The sequence below is a fragment of the Oryctolagus cuniculus genome, chromosome 6 (genome assembly GCF_964237555.1).
Source record: "Oryctolagus cuniculus chromosome 6, mOryCun1.1, whole genome shotgun sequence".
In the NCBI taxonomy this organism is placed as follows: domain Eukaryota; kingdom Metazoa; phylum Chordata; class Mammalia; order Lagomorpha; family Leporidae; genus Oryctolagus; species Oryctolagus cuniculus.
The window spans coordinates 11,714,434-11,735,641 of record NC_091437.1 but is presented as its reverse complement, the minus strand read 5'-3'; the positions used below and the strand labels follow the sequence as shown (position 1 = coordinate 11,735,641).

General features: G+C 40.6%; 1 protein-coding gene across 1 annotated transcript in view; it reads right to left on the bottom strand.

Annotated features, from left to right (window-relative positions):
* Positions 1-6,462: 6,462 nt before the first annotated feature.
* The window catches only part of SRFBP1 (serum response factor binding protein 1), a 68,485-nt gene continuing 53,739 nt past the window's right edge, over positions 6,463-21,208 (bottom strand). Inside the window, exons 6-8 of the mRNA XM_008254947.4 lie at positions 20,361-21,069; positions 19,117-19,154; positions 6,463-6,956 (exon numbers count right to left, since the gene is read on the bottom strand). Of these exons, the coding sequence (XP_008253169.2) occupies positions 6,772-6,956; positions 19,117-19,154; positions 20,361-21,069 (932 nt within the window). The 3' untranslated portion in view covers positions 6,463-6,771. The remainder of the gene's footprint in view (positions 6,957-19,116; positions 19,155-20,360; positions 21,070-21,208) is intronic.

Below are 21,208 nucleotides of genomic sequence, written 5' to 3'. Positions count from 1 at the left end.
ACATAGCAAGCAAATCATCGTAGGGAGAGATTTTCTACTATTCTCAATTCACTCGCAAAAATTAAATGAAAAAAAAAATAGCAAGGAAGAAAATTAAAAATTAAGACAACTAATTGGGAAACATATTTGTAATACATAAAATACCTAGTATCCCTAGAAGAAGTTGAAAAATCAGAGGAAGAAAGGTTAAAAACAAAAGGCCATCACCAAAGGAAAGATGGGTAAATGACATGAACAAATAATTTTAAAAAACTGATACAAAAGTGATCCTTAAACATGAAGAAAGTATGCACCTACAGCCACAGTAAGAGCAATGCATAGTCAAATTATACTGAGATACAACATGGCTCAACCATCCAATTTGCCAAAAATCCAAATGTAAAATACAGTACTATCATGGGGAATTTATGGGGACAATTGCCTCACTCATGTACTCCTACTGTCGAGGGAATACAAATTAGTACAAGCTACCTGATAGGGAATTTGGCAACTGTTTACAAAACACCACCTTCTGATCTAACATTCCCACTTCTAGGAATTTCTCTCAATGATATGCCCCCAACAATGTGAAAATACATTGTCTTTTCATATTTTCTTTGCAACAGTATTTGTTATGTCAGTATATGGAGGATAACCTATTTACTCACACATAGTGAGTGGCTGAACATTCTGATACATTTACCCAATGGGGGACTACACCTTTTTTTTTTTTTTTTTTTTTTTTTTGTACTCAGGAAGATCTCTATGATCAAATTAGTAGTAATAGGATATATTCTTAAATGATAAAAAAAGTTTACAAAATGTTTAGAGAATGCTTATTTTTGTGTAAGAAGGAAGGGGAAATATGAAAATAGATGTTTATTCATTTGGGCAAATGGAACACAAGACAGAGATACCAGAGATCCACGCAATTGACTATTTAGAGGGGATAGGTGGGAAGGAAGTAGAAAGAACAGAAACAAGGGAAAGGCAGCATTGCCCTCTTCTGAGTTTACTGTCTTAAAAACTCTGAAGTATGAGACATGGTAATGTCTTACATATATAAAGCAAATAAATGCAACTGAAGGAGGAAAAATTATATAAATACCATCAGAAACACTTGAACTATACTGCATTCAAATGAAGTACTACAAGGGAGGAGGGAAAAAATGACAACTATTATTTTTTAAACTGAGCTGTAACTCACATATGAAATATCCACCCTTTTGAAGTGCATAATTCTGTGGATTTTGTATGGTCACAAGATTTTATGATGAATGTTACTTGTTGAGGTGGATTCATTCTGAGGGGAGAAGCGTGGTGGAAGCAAGAGGCGCAGACTCATCACACAGACCCCAGGGAGCCGGGTGAAAGCAGGCCAGAGGCAAGCAGCCTGCAGACTCGTTTATTTCAGTTGGTACCACAGCTTATACAGCCAAGTCAGCCAATCTGGTCAAGGGGTGGTCTATGCCCTAACCAATCACAGCCTGTTGCCAGGCAGTATCTGAAGCCATCCAATCACAGCCTGTTGCCAGGCAGAGTATGTTGCCAGCAGCCATCTTGGCATGGCCTTCTCATTCCACCACAGTTACTACTCAGTTCCAGAACATTTACCTTTCAACAAAAAATGCCAGACCCAACAGCACAAACAATTCCTCTCTTTCCCAGCTCCTCACTACCACTTAATCTACATTAAGTCTCTATGAATTTACCTATTTGGGACATTTTATACACATGGAATCACATTGTTTGTTGTTCTTTATTGTTAGCACAATGTCCTACTCAAGACTCATCCATGTCGTGTTGTCTATCAATACTTCCTTTTTATAACTGAATAATATTTGATATTACTAATATCATAGTTTGATCCATCACCAGTTAAAGGACATCTGGACTGCTTCACCTTTCTAGATTTTATGAATGAGCCCACTATGGACATTCATGTGCAAGTTTTTATGTGAATGTTCTCAATTCTCTTGGGTATATATGAGTGGAAATTCTGGGTCACATATTTGCATATGCCCATGCTGGCATAGTTGGTGGTGTGCTACAGGTCTCTGAACATCTTTTTTACTTTCTTTCTGTTCCTTAATTAAACCAGATAATCTCTTCTATCATCTAAAAGTTTGCCAAATCTCTGCCTGCTTAAATCTACTGTTGTTGCATTTTTCATTTCAGTAATTTTATTTTTCAACTTCAGAATTTCTTTTTGGCTTTTTATAATTTGTCTCATTCCTGATATTCTTGACTTGGTAAGACAGTGTTCTCAGACTTGGTTTCCTTTGGCTCTTTGAATATATGTAAATTAACTTCTTTAATTTGAGTAAGTCCAAACATTGGGCTTCCTCAAAGTTTCTTCTGATTGAAAACCTCCCCTGAGTACAGGGCTCTTTTTGTGAATGTCCCGTTAATTAATAATACAATCTTGCAGTTCTTTAAATGAGATCCCCTCCAACCCTGGGCTTACTGTTATTGATGGTTTTTGTTGGTAAATACATGGTGACTTTTCTGAACTACTTTTGTGAAGTCTATATTCTTTGCTATTGATAGTCATTTAAGTTGGCTTATTTAGTTTAGCAGTATGCAAACTAACACTTGGACAGAAATTTCCTTGGATTTCTGGAATCAATACCTTTTCTGCTGAAGGGCTGTGTGTGTTAGGGTAGCTTTTAACTCTTAGGAAGCTGACAATCCTTCAGGCTTCTCTCATTTCTTGTACGGCACTTCAATTTCAGTTGTTAAGTGAGAGTTTAGAGGCTTCCTGGCACTTTCCTGTCCATTCACACAGTCCTATCAATGTGTGAGATCTTCCTGATTCCAAGAAGTATGTTTGAACTCATCAAAGTCCCTATGGATACTTGATTGTTCAGATTTCCTTGTAAGCTTTCTGGTTAACTTACTTATCCCAACTGTTACTGCTTGAGGCAGCCTGGATGTTAAACATTTGCATCTCATAATTTGGAAAGTTATCTCAGGGAAAAATCTTACTGCCCTGGTTAAGTCTGCCCCAGATTATATGAAAACAGCCTTGCGAGGGGGTTGTGCAATGAATGACCAGACAGGTCAAACAGTAACAACCACCTGTGTCTCTGAGGAGCTCCAGTTCCATCTGCTCTCCTCCAGGGCTGCCAGGCTGCAGGTTTTCCACTGTGGTTGTGAGTGGTTTGTTTCCAAGGCTAACAGGCACCAGGGGAGCAAAGATGGAAACAGGGCTTAAGATGTCACAACAATCAAGATGCAGACATTTTTCCTTAAAAAAAAAACAAACTTTCTGAATTGCTGCAAGTCTTTAAATCTAGAGTGCTGAAAAAATATATTTTGACAGTTTGGACAATTTTCTTATGCTTTTACAGACACATTTTCAGGATGTCCTTCCTCCATCTTTTGTTTGTTTGTTTTGCTGTTCTGACATACCCAGGCAAGTTTCAAACAATTCTGAGATCATACACCTTCACATTAAAGAAGAACTCTAAGCAAATACTAAACTTAGTTTAAAAAGTTAACTTGTTTTACAGAGGCATCACATCACAATTCTAAAACTAATTTCTATATACTTTAGTGTTGAGCAAATACGTAAATCTATTGTGGATATCATGAACCAGCTTTCTCAGAGGTAAAGAATAGATCAGAAGACACAAGCTTAAAGAATCTCCCACGGGTGAAATTAAGCACAATATGAACTTCAAAATAAATACTGAAAAACTTAAAATTTATGACCATGGTAAAGTAACAGGGATTGTGGATTTGACCTTCTATATTAAACAACCAGAAAACTGAACAAAAGACATAAACAATGGTATTCAAGTGATGGGCAACAGGCCATACCTAAGTGAAGGAAAACAATGAGTGCTATACAAACAAGTGCAATCAGTTCACAGCCTGCAGAGATTTCGCACCACACTGAGAGTGGAAGGAAGCCCACGTGATTTACAGAACTGGAGAGACAAGAGTTCAGAGTTCAGTTCAATGTGACTAATTTGTGAGGCAAAATGCTGGAGAATAAGGAGAGGAACACAAAAAGAGAATGTGCTTTGGAACGTGTAACAGGGTCCCCTTGAGTGTTTGGTAGACTGATCTCCGCAATGCACATAAAGAACCTACCCAGGCCAGGGAAGAAAAACAAAGCGCTTACGGACTCAGACATGGATTGCTTTTACCAGCCACACAGATTTCCTAGTAGACAAACTATCAGGAGGAATGCTTACAATGGTAATGCCTCAGTAATGGGGCCAACTGAACCCCAGACCAGGGGTTTTCAACATCAGTATTATTAATCTGGGGCTGGAATTTTTGGTTTTGGTGGTACTCTAGACAGCAGAGCAGTATCCTGGGCCTGTATCTGTGTGTAGCCAGCTCTGTTTCCCCTAGTGACAATGCAGAATAACTCTTGATGCTGCCAAATGTTCACTGTGGGGCAAAACTGCCCTAAGTTCAGAACCACTGTCCTCGACTAAATGGTTGTTTTGGACTCATGCTAACAAACCATGGTGCTGTGAAAGACCACCCTGATTAAGTAACTTCACTGCATCCCAGAAACAAGTCCAACCGTTCTTTGCATACCAAAACCTAGAAACCAAGATATATAACTTTCCTTCTAACTCTTTAACTGGATCAACCCTCCTGCAGTTGGGGTAAGAAGGCTTGGGCAGACTTTTCTGTCTGAAGGGCAGCATCCTCAGGGTCTGTTAGGCACAGAAACATTTCCTTCCACTTTGTCAGTCTGAAATTACATCAACCAAAACAAAAAAGTAAAATTTTGCATTCAACACACAGAATGGCTTTCCTATTGTGTATCTTGAACTCCATTCTTCTAATTATCTAAATTCTTGAACTCCTTTTTTTTTTTTTTTTTTTTTTTTGACAGGCAGTGGACAGTGAGAGAGACAGAGAGGAAAGGTCTTCCTTTTGTGTTGGTTCACCCTCCAATGGCCGCCACGGCTGGCGTACCGCGCTGATCCGAAGGCAGGAGCCAGGTGTTTCTCCTGGTCTTCCATAGGGTGCAGGGCCCAAGGACCTGGGCCATCCTCCACTGCACTCCCTGGCCACAGCAGAGAGCTGGCCTGGAAGAGGGGCAACTGGAACAGAATTCGGCGCCCTGACCAGGACTAGAACCCGGTGTGCCGGTGCCGCTAGGCAGAGGATTAGCCTATTGAACCACGGTGCTGGCCTAAATTCTTGAACTCTTAAAATAGATAGAAATGACTCTAAAGAACTTGTGAAGCCTGGTTAATCAGATGGACTTTTGTGCCATTAACCTGCAGGATATGTTAAATTTACTTATTTTACAGTTTTAATCTATTTATATTTTTTATTTATTTGAAAGGCAGGACCGAGAGAGGCATAGATAGAGATCTTCTGTTCACTGGTTCACTCCCCTAATGTCCACAACAGCTGGTGCTGGGAAAAGCCTAAGAGCCTGGATCTGAATCACAGGGGTGGCAGAGACCCAACAACTTAAGGGATCACCTCTTGCCTCCCAGGGTGCACATGAGCGAAAAGCTGGAATCAGAAACAAGGCCAAGACTTGAACTTGGGTTCTCTGATGTCCAAGTGACATCCTAACTGCTGCAGAAAATGCTCACCACAAAAGATTATATTTAGTTAGCATTACTTAGTTAACCAAGAACCTTCACATTTCTCCTACAGTAGGAAAAAAAAAGTTGAAATTGGAAGGGCTTTTAAAAACCCTGTGCTTCGGGCCAGTGCCATGGCTCACTTGGCTAATCCTCCGGCTGCGGTGCCGGCACCCCGGGTTCTAGTCCCGGTTGGGGTGCCGGGTACTAGTTCCGGTTGCCCCTCTTTCAGTCCAGCTCTCTGCTGTGGTCCAGGAGTGCAGTGGAGGATGGCCCAAGTGCTTGGGCCCCTGCACCTGCATGGGAGACCGGGAGGAAGCACCCGGCTCCTGGCTTCGGATCAGCGCAGCGCCAGCTGTAGCGGTCATTAGGGGAGTAAACCAACGGAAGGAAGACCTTTCTCGCTGTATCTCTCTCACTGTCTATAACTCTACCTGTCTAATAAAAACAAAACAAAACAAAACCCTGTTCTTCGCTTAAATAGCAGCACTATGGTGTATAAAGTAGCCCCTCCTCAGGGAGTCACCTCATGACCTCTCTGCTGAGCCATTGGTAGAGAGACTCTTTCAGTCCTACCTATTTCAGAAGTTCTTACAAATTATAACCTTACAATTCCTCAAAAAAGGTTATAAGTACACTGTCAAATAACTAGATATTATAGATTCTTGATTTAATAGAAATATTTCTAAGCAGTGAAATACACAAGTAAAATGGATTAGTTACGTTGCAATATTTAAAAAATTTGCCTAAATAATAGAAATATAATTAATAAATCCCAAATTGTTATAGAAAACTATATAAAAGTAATATGCCTATTATTTATTATTTGCACATTCATACTTTAGTTTTGTTAACTTTTAACAAGAGTGATGTATTTTAAATAGATCTGATTTCCTCATATTTTCCAATATTATTTTAAATGTATCCCAATATTTATTTTTAAGCCAAAAACGAGTTAAGCCAGTGACATACACTTCATATAAGCACAAATGACAAAATCTGGAGTCACTATAATCCCAAAATTCTTTTATACAGGAAACAGTCTGGGGCATGTTATTAAAAGTTAATCTAAGTATACACCTGATTTATGAAACATAATTTTAATTCAAGAAAGAAAAAGACAAATATATTATATACCTCCAAAGAGGCATTAAAATTCATTTAAATAGGCTAGTTAAAAAAGAATTTTAGAACGAAAGTTCACAAGAAGAGGTACTGATCAATCATCAAATGTAATTTTTTTCCCCTGAAACACAGCGATTTTCGACTGCTGTTCTTTTCGCCTCCTGCTTGCCTCCCACGAAGGATGAAGTGGCAGCTGCAGTGACTGTTTTGTATTTCCCAGTCCTTTGTGTGCACTCTTATTAAACTGACTCTTGATCTGGGGTTCGCTTGGTGGGAAATCTAGAAAGAGAAGGCAAAAATAATTTTAAAATAATACTCAAGAGAAACATACTTTGTCTTCTTCAAAATAAGTTTAAAGGAAGAAATCTTATTTTTCTTAAATGCAACACTTCACAATTTAAAACCAAAACCCAAGAGAAAACAGTTTGAACTCAAGCTGACATATTAACAGTAAATTTTGGGAAATAGAGAAGGATGCTTCAGTAAGTCTGTAGAAAATACTTATTATAAAAATGCTATGCATGGATTATAAAATTTTTTCTAACAAAACAAACATGGTTTAATTCCACTTCTCACAAACTTTCTGTAGTCCATTTGTACTTGTTATCCCTGTTATAGACATTTATTGAGTACTACACTGTGATATTATTCACAATGGCATAAACAAAGAAAACAGTTTACCATCCTGTATTTTCAAAAGAATATCACTAGATTATGATATCTGTGTACAGACAAGGTACAGCCATAAAATTCAGGTCTTTTTGTTTGTTTGTTTTTGACAGGCAGAGTGGACAGTGAGAGAGACAGAGAGAAAGGTCTTCCTTTTCTGTTGGTTCACCCCGCAATGGCCGCTCCAGCAGTACGCTGCGGCCAGAGCACCATGCCAATCCACAGCCAGAGTCCGGTGCTTCCTCCTGGTCTCCCATGCGGGTGCAGGGCCCAAGCACTTGGGTCTTCCTCCACTGCTTTCCCGGGCTACAGCAGAGAGCTGGACTGGAAGAGGAGTGACCGGGACAGAATCTGGCACCCCGACCGGCACTAGAACCTGGGGTGCCGGCGCCGCAGGTGGAAGACTGGCCTAGTGAGCCGTGGTGCCGGCCATAAATTCAGGTCTTAAAATAGAGTATCTGACAATGCTAAGTTTATTTATTTTAAAATTATTAATTGATTTCATTCCCACCTGTTAACTGAACCAGTGGAAGGCCCTACTTGCATTCCACTGCTGTAAGCCAGTGCATAATCCCCAGTACATACTGTGCTAGTCCATGCTGTGGTGCCATAATCCCCATTGGCAGCCAAGCCCACCAAGCAAGATCTGGGCAAGGTGCTGTCCAACCCTATAGTTTTAGGGCCATGGCAATTGGTGTCACAAGCTCCAGTGTCATCCATGCTTATCCAGTAGTACTTAAGAATGTGCCCCTCTGTGCCATCCCAAACCCCAGTGTAACTGACATTCAACTCTGGGGGTCTGAGGGCACACACCTTTGGAAGCCCCTGTTACTAAAGTCACACCACTATTTCCTGGAAATAGTTAAATGTTGCAGATAAGACAACTGCAGTAATCTAGACAACTATAGCACTTCTGGGTTTACCTAGAACCAAATCCAAGGCAAACACCCAATTGACAGACCACTTTCTATTTAAACGGAAATCTTTTCCAATGAAGTTTACTCCATTAAGAATTGGCTGTTACACTAAATGTGTAGACATCAGATCTATAGGGACACAGGAAACTGGTAGCTTTGGGATCGCAAGGAGGGAAGGCCTACACTTCCGGGAATGGAGAGGCCTACTTCCAGGGAAGAAAGTCCTTGTCAAGGTCCCTGCGGGTGCCTAAAGGTCAGAGGAGCAGACCCGCCTCAACCTTTAACCCCCATGTCCTGAATTTATAAAAGGAGCTCTCCCAATCTCTGACATGTGACTTTCCCGGCCGCTGCTCTGTTGGGGCCGTGGAACCTCGCCCAGGAGCAGAACCCCAATAAAAGCCTGTGAATTAATTGATTCGTCTGCCTGGGAAGATCTGTTACGCGCCAGACACCTTGCAGATGGTGCTGAAACCCGGGAGCTGAGGTTGACGCCTCCCCTTTCTGGGTTCGAGGCCCCCTCACTCCTTGAACCTGTCTGGTGCCCCAGGCTGACTACGGACCACGCTCGACCAACTGTAAGTAACTCCTCCCTTGTTCTCCCTCCCTCCTCTGGGTTGGCCCAGTATCTGCGATCCCCAGCTAGCTCTCCGGCCGGACAGAGACCTCCAAATCGTGTGCACGTGGGCTCTGTTCTCTGCTATTTAGCTTCCCAGCGGCTGTTGGAGATGTCCTGCCACTGGCTTGGCCCCGTAGAGGACTGACCTCTAATCCGTCTGCTGAAGTCCGGGACAGGGGACGCCTTGACCAAATTTCAGTAGATCCGGGCTACCGGGGAGACCGATCTGGCCGATCTTGAGGGTGGGATTCAAAATGCCCCCTGGCCTGCCTGCTAAAAAACTTGAAGGAACTGGGACTGGCCCAGGACCTACGGAGTAAACGCCTAATCTTCTACTCCACCCAGGCATGGCCTAATTACCTTGAGAATTTCTGCCGCAGGGAGAGAAAATGGTCAGAGGTCTCATATGTCCAGGCTTTCTGTAACCTCCGCTCCCATCCTACTCCCTTCTCCCTTACTTTCCTCTCTGCCTGCTCCACAGCCCAGGTCTTGCTGGCCACGATCGGGCCCCCACCTCCTAAGGATGCCTCTTCTGTGTTACTGCCAAAGTCTTGACTCACCTGAGTTCCTGGGGACCCCACAGCTAGCCAGGAACCTCCCACCCCCATATGAGCATTCTTCCGCCCTGCCCCACCCCATGTCCTGCCTCTCCCCTCGGCCATTGCTGGAAGCCAGGTAGCCACATGGCCCAACCACCAGTGTCAAGCTCCCCACCCCCATCCTAATGGGATTTGCTGCTCCTGCTTCCCTGGCCGCCCTCTGGCAAAGTTTTAAAAGGACCTGTTCCTGAACACGTGGCTTTCTAGCCTCCTCGTCTGGTCTCCTTCCTTTGAATCTAAGATCACTACCTTTGAAAATACTGCTTTGTAACTTGCTGAACTTATTTTTGTAATTTATTTTAACAGGTTTCCAGGTAATCAGTACTCAATGAACCAACAATGGGTAATTAGTACTTGTTTTAGATGAATGCAATTTTAATTTTAATTTAATTCAGATAGCGATATTTAATATCAGCATCTTAAGTCATTTAGGTGTAACTGCTAATTTATTGTAAACTCTTGTATACTCAGCATGTTAAATTTGTGTTAAAAATGTTATAGAAATGTGCATTTGGTAAGGAAGGTTAAAAGGAAAGAGTTATTTTGAATAAAGAAAGGACAAGGTTTGTAAGATTGACTTCCTCCCTGATGGCTAGTTTACTCTAGACTGGAATGGAAATGATGGAATGTTTCAAGTAAGTTGAAGAGGGTGTATGGAAGTCACAGAAGGTTACGGAAGAAATCTTGGATCTTAATGAGAAAGCCACAGAGGCCTAAAGAGTTAAATGTTCTGTAAAATCCTACAGATGCTTTCAAAAATGCTATGTGAAGTAAGCAAGTACCTCTTGTTGAGTTTACAATAAGTTTATAATTTTAAACGAGACAACTTAAAGTCTTTTGTCATCACCGTTTTACATATCAGATTTGCTGCTCATAAAACTAAAGTGTTGTTGGTTCTGTGTTTAGCTGTCCTCCTACAGGTTCTGATGGACTTTTTCCAGCCACTTCTGTTGTATTCAGTACTTTGGGATGGTGCTGTAAACAGATGAAGCCAATAATCTATTATAGGTACCAACTGAAAGTATGGTTAGCTGAGGTTACTAAGAGCACAAAGTAATTCGAATCAATTGGTAAATTAAAAAACAGTTAAAGAGTTTAAAAAGCTAGTATTGAAACTGCTATTTGTTATCTAATGATTGAAACTGCTTTCTAAATTTTCATTTGATATTGCTATTGTCAGTAAGTGATCTGGGACTTGAGCACCCCCTTCACTTGCATCCTCTGGTCTGCTTTAACAAAAACCAGGAGGAAGAGAAAGCCAGGTATCAGAAATGTGAAGACAGGTGGCAGGCCTATTAACAGCTGTCGTGTACAGTGATCTGCCCTCAAGGAGACCCAACAGGCCAGTCCACTGCAGTGGCTTTCAATGTGGCAAGCCTGGGCTTTAGCAGAAGTCAGCTTATGAAGAGCCCTGGCAGCTCTGCCAGCAAAGAGTTGCATCACTGGAAATGGAACTGCCCGGGAGTCGAAGGACTTCAGGTCAGAGCCACAGACCTTGCTGGCTCTAAGCTGAAAAGCCCTTCACTCAGCCCAGCTTCCAAAGTGACCACCGCAGCTGAGGGGATAGCCAAGTAGGGTCAGCAACATTGCAGGCAGAACTGTAAATTTCCCGTTAGTTGCCACCTGCCTTTACCTGGCCAGCTCTCCTCCCAGGCCAGATAGGTAATGGAAGTCAACAGGGTGCCTTCCCCAAGGAGGTTCACACCTCCCCTAGGTTGTACCCTATGTGAAGAGACAGGTCTGGGCCTCTTAACTTATAAGGCCTAAAGCCCACCAGATTATTATCAAGCCCCTTCTGTCAGGTTCTTTTTGCCTCTCAATCAGAAAACTTAGTTGACTCTACTCCCAACCTGTGTTGTACTGATGGTGTTCTCCCTCACTTAATGTTGTATGATTATTCAGAATTTCTCTACAGACAAACCCCTCTACCTGCGAAAGTTGAGTGGCCTTACTCCTGGTCTCAGCTGGGATCAGATTTAAACCACGTTCATCAAACCATCCTCACAAGGGTCCAGAGACCCCCCTCATTTCCTCTCCTCTATGAAATCCTTTCATTACCTGGTTAATGCCACTCTTAGGATCATTGGTTGCTATTCTCACTCTGACTTGTATACTACAGTGTCTGTTTAAGTGTTTACAGCAGGTGATAATGGAATGAACCAAGGCCTTCAGCAACCAGGTGGTCAACCAGATGCTTCTCCATCCATACATGCCTGCCCCTGTGGAGCCCCAAGATACCCTCAGCAGACCCCTGTAGACGACGTCCCCAGTCAGCAGGAAGTAGCCAGAGACTCACTGTCGCCCCCTTTCCTATCATCAAAAGGTCGGGATGGTAGCTTTGGGATCCGCAAGGAGGGAAGGCCTATACTTCCGGGAATGGAGAGGCCTACTTCCGGGGAAGAAAATCCTTGTCAAGGTCCCTGCAGGTGCCTAAAGGTCAACCAATGAGGAGCAGACCCGCCTCAACCTTTAACCCCCATGCCCTGAATCTATAAAAGGAGCTTTCCCAATCTCTGACATGCGACTTTCCCGGCCCCTGCTCTGTTATTCTGTTGGGACTGGGGAACCTCGCCCGGGAGTGGAACCCCAATAAAAGCCTGTGAATTAATTGATTCGTCTGCCTGGGAAGATTTGTTATGCGCTGGACACCTTGCAGAAACATGAACAGTTCTCCAGAAACAGATCTTGATCTGAAGGCAATCTATGAAATGCCCGAAAAAGAATTCAAAGTAATGATTCTAAGGAAACTCAATGAGATGCAATAAAATAGATAGACAATTCAAAGAAATGAAGAAAACAAGGCATGGCAATAAGGGGAAATTCAACATAGAGATATAAATTATTAAAAAGAGCCAATGAGAAATTTTAGAGCTAAAAACCTGAATCAAAAAATACAATTAAGAACTTCAATAACAGAATCTGACAAAGCAGAATTTCTGACTCTGAAGACAAGTCTTTTGAGGTAACCCATCCTTTCAATGGCTTAATAGCTGAAAATTTCCCAACTCTCAAAGGAGATATAGACAGCCATATCCATGAAGTTTGAATGATCCAATCCATACTTAACCAAAACCAAAACTCCCTAAAACAAAAAGCAAAAAAACCAAAACACATTTTCACCAAGGCATAATACGGTTAAACTTTTAAGTCAAGGAAAAGGTGAAAAGCCTAAAGACAGTGAGAAAAAAGTTAAGGAAAATCTATTAGACAAACAGCAGACTTCTAGGTAGAAACCTTACATGCCAAAAGAAAATGGGGTAATATATTCAAGATGTTTAAAGAAAAATGTGCCACCCAAATTGAAAGAAAAAAAATCTGCCAACCAAAAATACTATATCCAGCAAAATTATCATTTAGACGTGAATGGGAAATAAAGACTGCCCAGACAAACAAAAACTGAGGAACTTCATTACAACCAGACCAAGTTCTACAAGAAATGTTTAAGGTAATCTGTGGTGGAATGAGAAGGTCATGCCAAGATGGCCGCAGGCAACGGCAACTGGCAATGGGCTATGATTGGATGGTTTTGGAAACCACGTGACAGTGGAGCCTGCCTGGCAACAGGCTGTGTTTGGATGGTTTTGGAAACTGCCTGGCAACAGGGTGTAATTGGTTAGGGCATAGACCGCCCTGTGATCGGATTGGCTGCCTTGGTTATATAAGCTATTGTAGCAACTGAAATAAACGAGTCTGCAGGCTGCTTGCCTCAGGCCTGCCTTCACCTGACTCCCGGGGTCTGTGTGGTGACTCCCGGGGTCTGTGTGGTGACTCCACGCCTCTTGCCCCCACCACACTCTTCCTCTCAGAACAAATCCACTTCAACAGGAATCCGATATAAGAAATAAAAGATCCTGTAAGTATCAATATTAACTCTGAATGTAAATGGATTAAATTCCCCAAACAAAAGATACAGGTTAGCTGACTAGATTAAAAACAAGACTCATCTACATGCTACCTACAAGAAACTCACTTCACAAATAAAGATACACCAAGGCTGAAACTGAAGGGTTGGAAAAAGATATTCTACTCAAACAGAAATCATAAGTCAGCAGAATTAAATTATACTTCTTTCAGATAAAACAAATTTAAAATGCTTAGTTATTTTCATCAACCTGAAAGAAAGAGAGGAGAGAAGAATATAGATACATACAGAGAATGAGAGAGCTTACATCTATTGGTTTACTCCTCAAATGGCCCTGATGGACACAGCTGGCCCAGGCTGGTGCTCTGAGCCCAGAACTCTCTCCAGTTGGATTTCCAACATGGGTGGCAGGGCCACAGTCACTTCAGTTACTATCTGTTGCCTCTTAGTATGCATTAGGAGGAAGCTGGATTGGAAGTAGAGTACCTAGAATGCAAACTGGCACTACAATATGGGATGCAGATATCCCAATCAGTGGCCTAATCCACGGTGCAACAATGCTTGACCTCAGATAAAAAAATTTTAAATAAAACAACTGTCAAAAAAAACACAAAGGTCATCACATGCTGATAAAAGGTCGGATTTATCAAAAAGATATATCAATTATAAATATATATATGTACCCAATATCAGACCACTAAAATATATAATGGAAATATTATTAGATCTCAAGGGAGAGACAGATTCCTACATAGTAACAGTTGGAGATTTCAACACTCCACTGTTATCAACAGATGCATTACATAAGGCAAAAAACAGACACATCAGAGTTGAACCGTATTACAGACCAAGCATACCTAATGGAAATTTATAGAGCATTTCATCCAATAGCTGCACAAAAGACTTTCTGATCAGTACATGGAACATTTTCCAGGACAGCCCATATTTTAGGCCACAAACCAAGTCTAAATAAAGTAAAAAAACCAACCAACCAAACAAAAAACACCCTGAAATCATACCACATATCTTCTCAAACAATGGAATAAAACTGGAAATCGACAATAAGAACAACAAGAAAATTTACAAACACATAAAAACATGCTCTTGAATGACCAAATGATCACTGAAGAAATTACAAAGAAAACAAATTCTTGAAATGGAAATGAAAACATTATCAAAATTTATGGGATACAGCAAATGCAGTATTAACAGAAAAGTTTACTGCCACACATGCATACATAATAATAGAAGTATTTCAAATAAACAATCTAATGATGCTCCTTAAGGACTTAGGAGTCAAGAAATAATAAGCATCACTTTCAAAATAAATTCATTTGAAACTACAAGAAATACAAAAGATCAACAAAACAAAAAACTGGATTTTACAAAAAGAAAAAACAAACTTTAAACCAGATTACACAACAAAGCTGGAAAAAATAAATAACATCAGTGATGACAAATGAGACATTACAACTGACACCACAGAAATACAAAGGATCAGAAGAACCTACTATAAATAACTATAGAAAATTAGAAAACTGAAGAAATAGATATTCTTATACACACACAACTTAAGCAAGACTGTATCAAGATTAGAGAGTAACCAAATTGAAGCAGCAATTAAAAGTCTCCTATTAAAGAAATGCCAATGGCTTTAGAGGTTGACATGCACAAAACATTTAAAGAACTATTCAGTACTTCTCAAGCTGTTCCCAAAACAGAAGGATCTGCCAGCTCACCAAAACCAAATGGACATGAGAACAAAAGAAAACTACACCAAATATCCTTGATGAACATGGATGCAATATTCTCAACAAAATATTAGCAAATGAAATCCAACAGCACATCAAAAAGAACACTATGATCACATGGGCTTCATCCCAGGGGTGTGATGATGACTGAACATTCCCAAATCACTAAATGTCATAAATCACATCAACAGAATGAAAAAATGAAAACTACATTAGCACCTTAATAGATGCAAAAAAGGCATTTGGTAAAATTCAACATCTCCCCATGATAAAAATTCTCCCCCAATTAGGTTCAGAAAGAATATATCTCAAAATAACAAAGGTTATGTATGACAGGCCAGCACTCAATAACATACTGAATGGGAAAAAGCTGGAAGCATTTCTCCCCAAATCTGGCACAAGACAAGGGTGACTCCTTTCACCACTCTTATGCAATATACTACTGGAAGTCTTAGCAAGGGCAACTAGGGAAACAAAAGAAACAAAGGGCAAGCAAACTGGAAAGGAGAAAGTCAAAATATCCAAGATTACAGATGACATGGCTTTATTCATGCAAAACCTAAATACCCCACCGAAAGAGGGGAAAAATTTCTACAACAAACATTATAAAACATTATGAAAGAAATCAGAGGACACACAAAAAATGCAGATATTTCATCATTATGGATTAAAGAGTTGATTGCCAAAATATATGTAAAACCAAAGCAATCTACAGATCAAATGTAATTCTCTTCAAAATAGCATATTCTTTACAGAAATAGAAAAAAAAATTCTAAAATCGATTTGGAACCACAAAGGACCCATAATAGCCAAAACAATTTAAGTAAATGCTGCTGCTGCTACTAAAATAAATGAAAAAAGCTGGAAGAATCACAATACTTGATAACAAGGCATATTACAAAGCTACAGTAATTAAAACAGCAGGGTACTAGTATAAAAACTGACATATAGATCAATGCAACAGAATACAGAATGGAGAAATTAATCTAGATACATAGAGTCAACAGATTCTTTTGACAAAGGAGAGTCTCTTTCAATAAACAGCGTCGGCAAAACTGGATACACACATGTATTCAAATGAAATTAGGGTGGGTGTGCGGTCTAGTGGCTGAGCTACCAGTTGGGACATCTGCATCCCTACTGGACTACCTGGGTTTGAGTCCTGGCTACACTTTGAATTTCTGCCTCATGTTAATATGCACCATGGGAGGCAACAGGTAGTGGTTTAAGGGGTCCCTGACATCCACGGGGGGACTCATCATCAATTCTGTTGCTGGCTTTGGCACAAGACAAGGCCCTCTGCAGGGATTTGTTGGACTGAGCCAGTGGCTGGGAGCTCTCTGCTTGTCAGTCTCTCTCATTTATTCTCTCTGTGTCTCAAATAAATAAATTTAAAAAATAAAATTAGATCCCCAACTCTCACCATAAATGAAAGTCAACTCAGATGGAGTTGAAACTATGAAGCTGATAGAAGAAACCATAGGTCAAACATTTCACAACACTGTTGTAGGCTACAATTTTCTGGATACAATTCCAAAAGCACAGGCACCAAAAGCAAAATTAGTTAAATGGGGGTGCATGAATTAAGACGCTTCTACACAACAAAGGAAAAAAGAGTGACAAGACAACTGTCAGAATAGGCAAAAAAATTGTACATTATTTACCCAACAAAGGATTACTATGCAGAAAACATTATGAACTCAAAAATTAAACACCAAAAAACAAAACAAAACAAAACAAAACAAAACTCCAGTAAAAAAAATGGTCAAAAGGTCAGAATAGATATTTCTCAGAAGAAGGAATACAAATGGCCAACAAATATATGAAAAAAAAGGTTCTGTTTCACTAGCTATAAGGGAAATGCAACTCAAAATCAAAATGAGATGTTCTCATCCTTGCTTGAACGGATACTACCAAAAAGACAAAAAATAACAAATGCTGGTGAGGATACCAAGAAAGGGAAACTCTTATGAACCGTTGGCGGGAATATAAATGAGGATAGTCACCATGCAAAACAGCGAGGAGATTCCTACATGCAGCAAAATATATTCACAGCAAATGAAACCACTTTTTCAAGAAGATACCTGCACCATCACTTTCACTGCAGCACTACTTACAACAGCCAAGGTGTCTATCAACCGATGAATGAATACATAAAGTGTGTGAAATATGGTTCAGCCATGGAAAAGAATGAAATCCTGTCATCTGAAGCAAAAAAAGGATGGAACCCAGACAAATACTACATATGTCCCCCATACACGTGGAAAGCTGAAACCACTCATTCTGAAGGCATTGTAGTAAATACTACAGGCTGGGAGAAGGGGCTGGAGGGAGGATTTATAGAGAATGAGTAAGCTCCTACTGTTATATGGTATACCAGAGTGTCTACAGTTCACAAGTAGCTACTGTGTATTCTTGGAGCAAATGTAAGAGAGGAGCTCAATTTATCTGATCACAAAGTAATAACAACTGAGGGGAACGCTAATTATCCTTATTTGATCAATACCTATTGTACATATGCATTAAATTTGTCACAATGTGTGTCATATAGATATACAATTATTGTTACTCAAATTTTTTTAATGTTAAAAAAAGATTTGTCTATTATTGGCTACCTGTGACAAGAGACAGGGGAAAAAAGAAAAGAGTTCAGGAAAGAAGTGGCCAGCTGTAGTAGGTATTTGGAATGCAACATTTAGAGAAGCCATGGTTACTCAATAGTGCAAGGCAGAAAAAGACTTACAGAGTCATAAAGACTCAGCTTTGGAGCAAGATTAACGGTATGACTTTGCCATCCAAACCTGAGAGTCTCAATGCAGCAGCTGCTGAATGAGAATGGAGGTGGGAAAAATCTAACAATACAACTCAACATAAATAAAGCAGGTTCGTGAACCAGCTCAAATAAAGAATTCTCAGTGCTGTTACGAGCTCAATACTGCCCTAACAGAACAGAGGACAGCAATCTACCAAGTTTTTGAGGAAGTATATAGTTAAAGAAGTTACCCCTTGGAGTGGAAAAACTCTCCAAGAGAACAATATCCTCAATGCCTAAGATTTGCACCTGTGACCTGGGGCAAATCTCCCAAAGATCATTCAAGGCCCACTTCAAATACAGTCATGGAACAAAGATTCTCCCAAGAAGGGAATCAAGGACCACAGACAATGAATAGGAAATTCTTCTCAGAGCCAGCATGATCCCTGCGTAGCAGAATTTCATGTACTAATCTGTTGTATGTCTTCCAGTTTTCCCTCAACTGGGTGCCTGCTGTGCCACTGCATACCTGGCAGCACTGGGGCACACAGCTTCCTTGTAACCTAAAGGTCACACGAGTAGGGTCCGATGAAGGCACTGCTTCACCATCACCCTGCACTCTGAGCGGGATGCAGGAGCACAGCGTGACCCTGGCTGGCTTCCGTGGGAAGGGGTAAGTGCACTGTCTGCGTGGGAGGAAAGGTGAGATGAGCATGTGGTGACAGAGTTACATGTTCAAGAAATTCCACTTCTAGATACACGGTTAGGCTGCATTTGTTAGTTCCTCTGTGACCAGATGCAGTCATGAGATTTAGAAAGAAGCACCAAAAGATGGAAAGGAGCCGGGTCCTTGATGACTATGTGCAGCAGAGCCCCTCTTCACAGTGGTCTCTGATGTTAGTAAGAAATAAAACATTCCTTATGTGAAGCCTGTGAAGTCTGGAATTGTGTAACAAGTCAGCATACCCAAATATATTCTACTCTGATTTGTTATGAATTATTGGAAAACACTTACACTCCTCTTAACCCTCAGGATAATATACTTGTTACTGAGTATTTAATGGCATACCAGACTAACATTTAATAATTTGCTTAAACAATGTGCTAATTAATTTATGACAAACATTAAAAATCCTACTGAGGGTCACATGATGACAGTTTCCATTTCTGATGGTATAAATTTCATCAGACCATGAAGCAACCCTAACTTTGCACCCTTCCACTTTGGCACACTGCTCAGTTGCCCACGGATGTTGGGCAGCCAAATACGTACCTGGGGTTCTGCTTTTGGGAGCCTGTTCTCTGTAGCTGCTAAAAGAAGAAAAACACCATTATGACTTCCAAAAGATAGATAAAACTCTCTGATTTTAAGAAGATAAAGTAATAAAATTAAGATAAAACTGATTCAGAGGACCGTATCATACTCCCTCATCTCACAAGCTATCATCAGTAAGATAATCAAGAAAACCTGAGGCTTTTCTTTCACCCCATCGAGATCTGCCAGACTCCAATATTGACACAGACACATGAAGGACTCCTGTCACATTCTCACAGGGACTTCTGTGCATAACTAAAAATCTTTCGTGTTGCTTACCTTGTCTTTGCTCTTACACACTAACCAGATTAAGAATTTCAAAAATCCTCTCACAGGGAGAATGAGTCATAAAACACAAAAATTTAGACATATTTCAGGGAAAGGGAAAAAAACTATTATGTTATTGTCAAATAAAGAAAAAAATGAAACCTTGTTGAGGCAGATTTGAGATGAAAGTAAATATTTTAATTATTTTCAAGGCTCCAACGATGACTTTATGCCTTTTCCATAGTCATCTTTGGAAAATTTCTAAATCACATTTTTGTAAACCACAAAAGACCACCCCTGATCTATAAACACAGAAAAAACAGCTTACTGAATAAAACAGCTGTTACTAAAGAAACTGGATAACCATGCTCTTCACCCTAAAATGTGAAGAAATTCTCCATTTGATTAGAATTATAAATGAACTTGAACTTATCAATTTACACCATAACAGCTGTGAATGTAGCAGCTCACAGCACAGAGGGCGGCACCAACAGCACCGAACACAAAGCAGTGTGGGTAAGCTCGGAGGTCGGGCCAGCAGCCTCACACTCTGAAAGGAAACTGCAGAGTCAAATGATTGATGTTTTCAGTAATGGTCCTGGGTCATCGAGCAAAAATATCATTTTAAAGTTTTTCATCAAAAATTAACTTGCGTTTCAAAATTTTGATAACTGAAGGAATAAAAATTCGGCTTATTATTTGGCTATCACATCTCATTTTCAGAGTGGCTATATACATGCAATACTCACAGGTGTATCTGTTTTATTATCCAACTATCAGGATGGAGAGGAACAAGTCTAAAAATAGGAGGAGTTGTGCAAACTTGAATTAGGCATGAGGCAGTCCCTTCCCTCAGCATTAGGAAATGTAAACGTTTTATAGCTTTCAAAAAATTAAGAATTAATAATAACTTCAGAACAGAAAAACACATTTACCTTCTAGAGCTTTTGGATCCAGATAAAGAGTGGAAAAACACTGACTCCAACTTCCTGGCTTCTGCACTTGGCGTGTTCTTGTCATTTCTCCTATCCCCATGGGCTTCGTGTGTATCCTCCCTGGGCAACACTTTCTGGGCAGGCCTGAGCTCCTTCACGGGAGCATGGCTGCTACCTTCCTTCTTCCGTGTGCGTCGGACCTTCCCAATGAAGAAGTCATCACCACTGTCACTGTCCTCAGACAGGGAAGACTGTCTGTAAAACCTTTCTTCTGTGCTGTCGTCAAAATACTCCTTCTCCTCCTCCTGCGATTCTTCCCCATCACTGGTGTCACCAGGCGGGCTTTCAGACACTTTCTTCTGTTTGGCTGGACGTAACGCTGTCGTTTTCGGGTTGGCAGGTGTCTTCAGGGATTCAAGAGGAACTGAAGAATCCTTTTCTGGAGGCTTTGACGGAGAGTGGGGAACGTCCACTGCTTTGGGTCCACGTTTCATCTTGGCTATTTTTTCTGTTGAGTTAGTTCCTTGTTTCTTTGCCAGGGAACTGGCTTCTTCTTTTTGTTCACTGGTGATAGCTCCTTCTTGCTGTGACTTACTTGCACCATCTTTTGAACACAAAGCATCCTGAGAATGCTTTTCTTCAGAAGCGTTTTTTGATGATTCAACTGTAGCAACTTTTTGTCTCGCATCTTTAAAGGCCTGGACAGCAGCTGCAAGAGTAACAGTACGTGAGTGGTTTTGGATGGAAACACATACAGCATCAGGGTGTCAGGGCAGTACTTTAAAAGGACTTTTATTAAACACGCACATGGGTTAGCATTCACAAAGCACTCTGTTAACGTCTTAAAA